This window comes from Crocuta crocuta, unplaced genomic scaffold, assembly GCF_008692635.1.
Source record: "Crocuta crocuta isolate KB4526 unplaced genomic scaffold, BGI_CrCroc_1.0 scaffold9, whole genome shotgun sequence".
Classification (NCBI taxonomy): domain Eukaryota; kingdom Metazoa; phylum Chordata; class Mammalia; order Carnivora; family Hyaenidae; genus Crocuta; species Crocuta crocuta.
In genome coordinates, this window is record NW_027551567.1 from 8,228,350 (window position 1) to 8,231,783 (window position 3,434).

General features: G+C 40.7%; 1 protein-coding gene across 2 annotated transcripts in view; it reads left to right on the forward strand.

Annotated features, from left to right (window-relative positions):
- TENT5A (terminal nucleotidyltransferase 5A) overlaps window positions 1-3,427 on the forward strand; it is a 4,061-nt gene extending 634 nt beyond the window's left edge. For both annotated transcript variants that reach the window (XM_077750358.1, XM_077750357.1), the window contains exons 2-3: window positions 1-188; window positions 1,309-3,427. The exon at window positions 1-188 is cut by the window's left edge and continues 380 nt beyond it. In XM_077750358.1, coding sequence (XP_077606484.1) covers window positions 1-188; window positions 1,309-2,085 — 965 coding nt within the window. In that variant the 3' untranslated portion in view covers window positions 2,086-3,427. The remainder of the gene's footprint in view (window positions 189-1,308) is intronic.
- Window positions 3,428-3,434: the final 7 nt, after the last annotated feature.

The window sequence follows — 3,434 nt, forward strand, 5'->3', positions numbered from 1 at the left end:
GCTCGGCCGCCAGCCACGTTCTGCACCAGGACAGCGGCCTGGGCTACAAGGACCTGGACCTCATCTTCTGCGCCGACCTGCGCGGGGAAGAGGAGTTTCAGACTGTGAAGGACGTCGTACTGGACTGCCTGTTGGACTTCTTACCCGAAGGGGTGAACAAAGAGAAGATCACACCACTCACGCTCAAGGTAAAGCCACCCGAACCGGGTTTGGGTCCGCGCCCGGACCGGGCTGCGGTGCAGCGGGCTGAGGGGCGTCAGTTTGATGCCACGGACCTGTGGCCGTGACGGGTTTGGGCGTGCTTTTATATTTGGTTTATTCTTCTTCTTCTTTTAATGAGTAAACTGAGGTGCATGGACGATGTTGAGTGTTTTAGTTCACTAGGTTCTGCAGCGCCACTACTCTTCTGCTTCCTCCTCTGTTCTCCCTTCTCTTCCTTATTTTTTAACTCTTGCCTTTCCTTGCTTCTTCAGTCTTGCCTGGAGTAGATTGATTAAGTGGAAGAGTGAAATGATAGAAATCTTTTTTTTTTTTTGAGTCATTTTATGATCTGGTTTTTGGGGAAAGAGCAGGCTGAAGCAGAATCATCAAGTTAGTGGGCTTATTAGTGTGTTGGAAAATGTGATGGGATTTCCCAGCTGCATGCGGCTGAGTCCGTGTGTGAAGGGTATGTGTGGTGCTTCTCCTGGCCGGTTCACGTGTGAAGGATGTTGTGGGTACTACCCCCCCTCCCCCTTTGCCACACTTTGGTTCAAAGAGTGTTTTATACAATTAAAATTGCACGAGGATTTAGCCTCCCACAATGTCCTATTTTAGTTCATATTTTTTATTGTAATTTCAGAGTATTCCTGGAGGGACAAGATTCTGATCGCATCAGTTTCCTTAGGGGGAGTGGAACTGGGTGACTAGGGACAAGGGTGAGAGGCAGACCAACCTTCCATTGTATGTCCTTGTGTCTTTTGAGTATTGTGTGGATATTGTGTGAATATTGTACCTAAAGACCATTTTCGAAAAATAACATTTCAGAAGTCAGACATGACAACAGAACCTCTTAGTACTGTGCTACGTCTGCCAAAAGCCTCAAACTATTACTTCTAGTTTCTTTCCCAGACGGTACAACCACTCGTTAAATGCATTTTTTTCCCTGCTTTCAGAGGACTGTTTAAGCCTGTAGGTAGTGTTTTGCTGAAACTTGACAAAACAAAAGGGAAGGAGCAAAATAATTTTCAACTGTGAAGAAGATGTATTTATTTATTTATTATTTTTTCTAGGTCTGCTCATCTTCTTGTTTTGTCTTTTAAATTGTAGGAAGCTTATGTGCAGAAAATGGTTAAAGTGTGCAATGACTCTGACCGATGGAGTCTTATATCCTTGTCAAACAACAGTGGCAAAAATGTGGAACTGAAATTTGTGGATTCCCTCCGGAGGCAGTTTGAATTTAGTGTAGATTCTTTTCAAATCAAATTAGACTCTCTTCTCCTCTTTTATGAATGTTCAGAGAACCCAATGACTGAAACATTTCACCCCACAATAATTGGTGAGAGCGTCTATGGTGATTTCCATGAAGCCTTTGATCATCTTTGTAACAAGATCATTGCCACCCGGAACCCAGAGGAAATCAGAGGGGGCGGCCTGCTTAAGTACTGCAATCTATTAGTGAGGGGCTTTAGGCCCGCCTCTGATGAGATCAAGACCCTTCAGAGGTATATGTGTTCCAGGTTTTTCATCGACTTCTCAGACATTGGAGAGCAGCAGAGAAAACTGGAGTCCTATCTGCAGAACCACTTCGTGGGATTGGAAGACCGCAAGTATGACTATCTCATGACCCTTCATGGAGTGGTGAATGAGAGTACGGTGTGCCTGATGGGACATGAAAGAAGACAGACTTTAAACCTTATCACAATGCTGGCTATCCGGGTGCTAGCTGACCAAAATGTCATCCCTAATGTGGCTAATGTCACTTGCTATTACCAGCCAGCCCCCTACGTAGCAGATGCCAACTTTAGCAATTACTACATCGCCCAGGTCCAGCCAGTATTCACGTGCCAGCAACAGACATACTCCACTTGGCTACCCTGCAATTAAGAATCATTTAAAAATGTTCTGTGGGGAAGCCGTTTCAGACAAGATAGGGAAAATAAATTCATAAATAAAAAGGCTGAGTGACCCAAGTGACCCAGCCATGATTAAAAATGTGTTTTGTGCAATGATGATCTGCTCCTGGTTTTAAGCTTGGCAAAGCTGTGGATCTTTTCATAGGTATGGGAGCATGATCTCGAAACAGCCCTCCTCACCTATTCCTCCTACCCAATTGGATTCTATCCTGAAACAAAAAGGCCTGTCATTAAAAGCAACCTGGTTCTCCTAAAATAACAAGGGAAAAAATGATGACAATATGGGTTTGCAGTACCTGCTCCCATAGCTTTGCCATAGGAAAAGACAAATGGAAAGTTTCTTATAATATGGAGTTCATAAAAGGGAAAAATACAGAGGAAAAAAAGGTCTTACCCCAACCTAGTTATCAATTCAGAAGTTCAGATAGTAACAATAATGGAAGAAGAAAGGGTACTCCAACGTTGGGATTACTATCTGAGACTTTTAGCAAGTGCTTTCTGTGGAAACATTCTATTACGCTAACAGAAACAGCTCGCTCCGAATGAACAGTAGTAGGTTGGTGCAGCTCTCACAATAAACAGCAGAACTTATGATGACACAATCTATTATTTCCAGCTGCATGCATAGCTTGCATTTTTAAAATGTGAAAATGCAAGCAAAAACAGCTGTAGCAAAGAAAGTATGCTCAAGGACCAAAGATTTAACAAACAGATAAAAATACCCAAGTAGAAGAGATATAGTAGAATATATAAAGAGTTGCTATATTTGTTACACACCAATAAACATCAAAGTGCCTGTTGCCTTCTGAAAATTTGAAGTGGAAAAATTTTATGGTTTAATAATTATTTTATTTTATCAGGGACTCAAGAAAATAAGACAACATATAAGCTTGTGAATGGTGGAGGAAATGCCCTATTTTTTCTTGGCAAATACTTGTATAAAGTTAACATTGCTGGTGTGATATTATCATAGGTACATGTGTATGTACGTGTATATTATGTGTGTGTATATATATATATATATACAGATTCAAGGCACGTATATATACATATATAAGGTCTTAAATATGTATATATATGTATACACACGATACATTGACTATGGTCTAGAATAATGTAGCAAATAGAAAATGTTTAAATACTGTGTGCTTTTATGTTTTCAACAGGATGACATGAGACGTGGGCATATTGCAGTGATGAATTAAAACCCACATCTAAAAAATTAAAGCAAATGAAGGAGGAAAACAAGTAATATATTTGATAGGAAGAGCAGAGAATATACACTTTTAGTGAGTGGTGTTTTTTTTTTTTTTTTTTTTT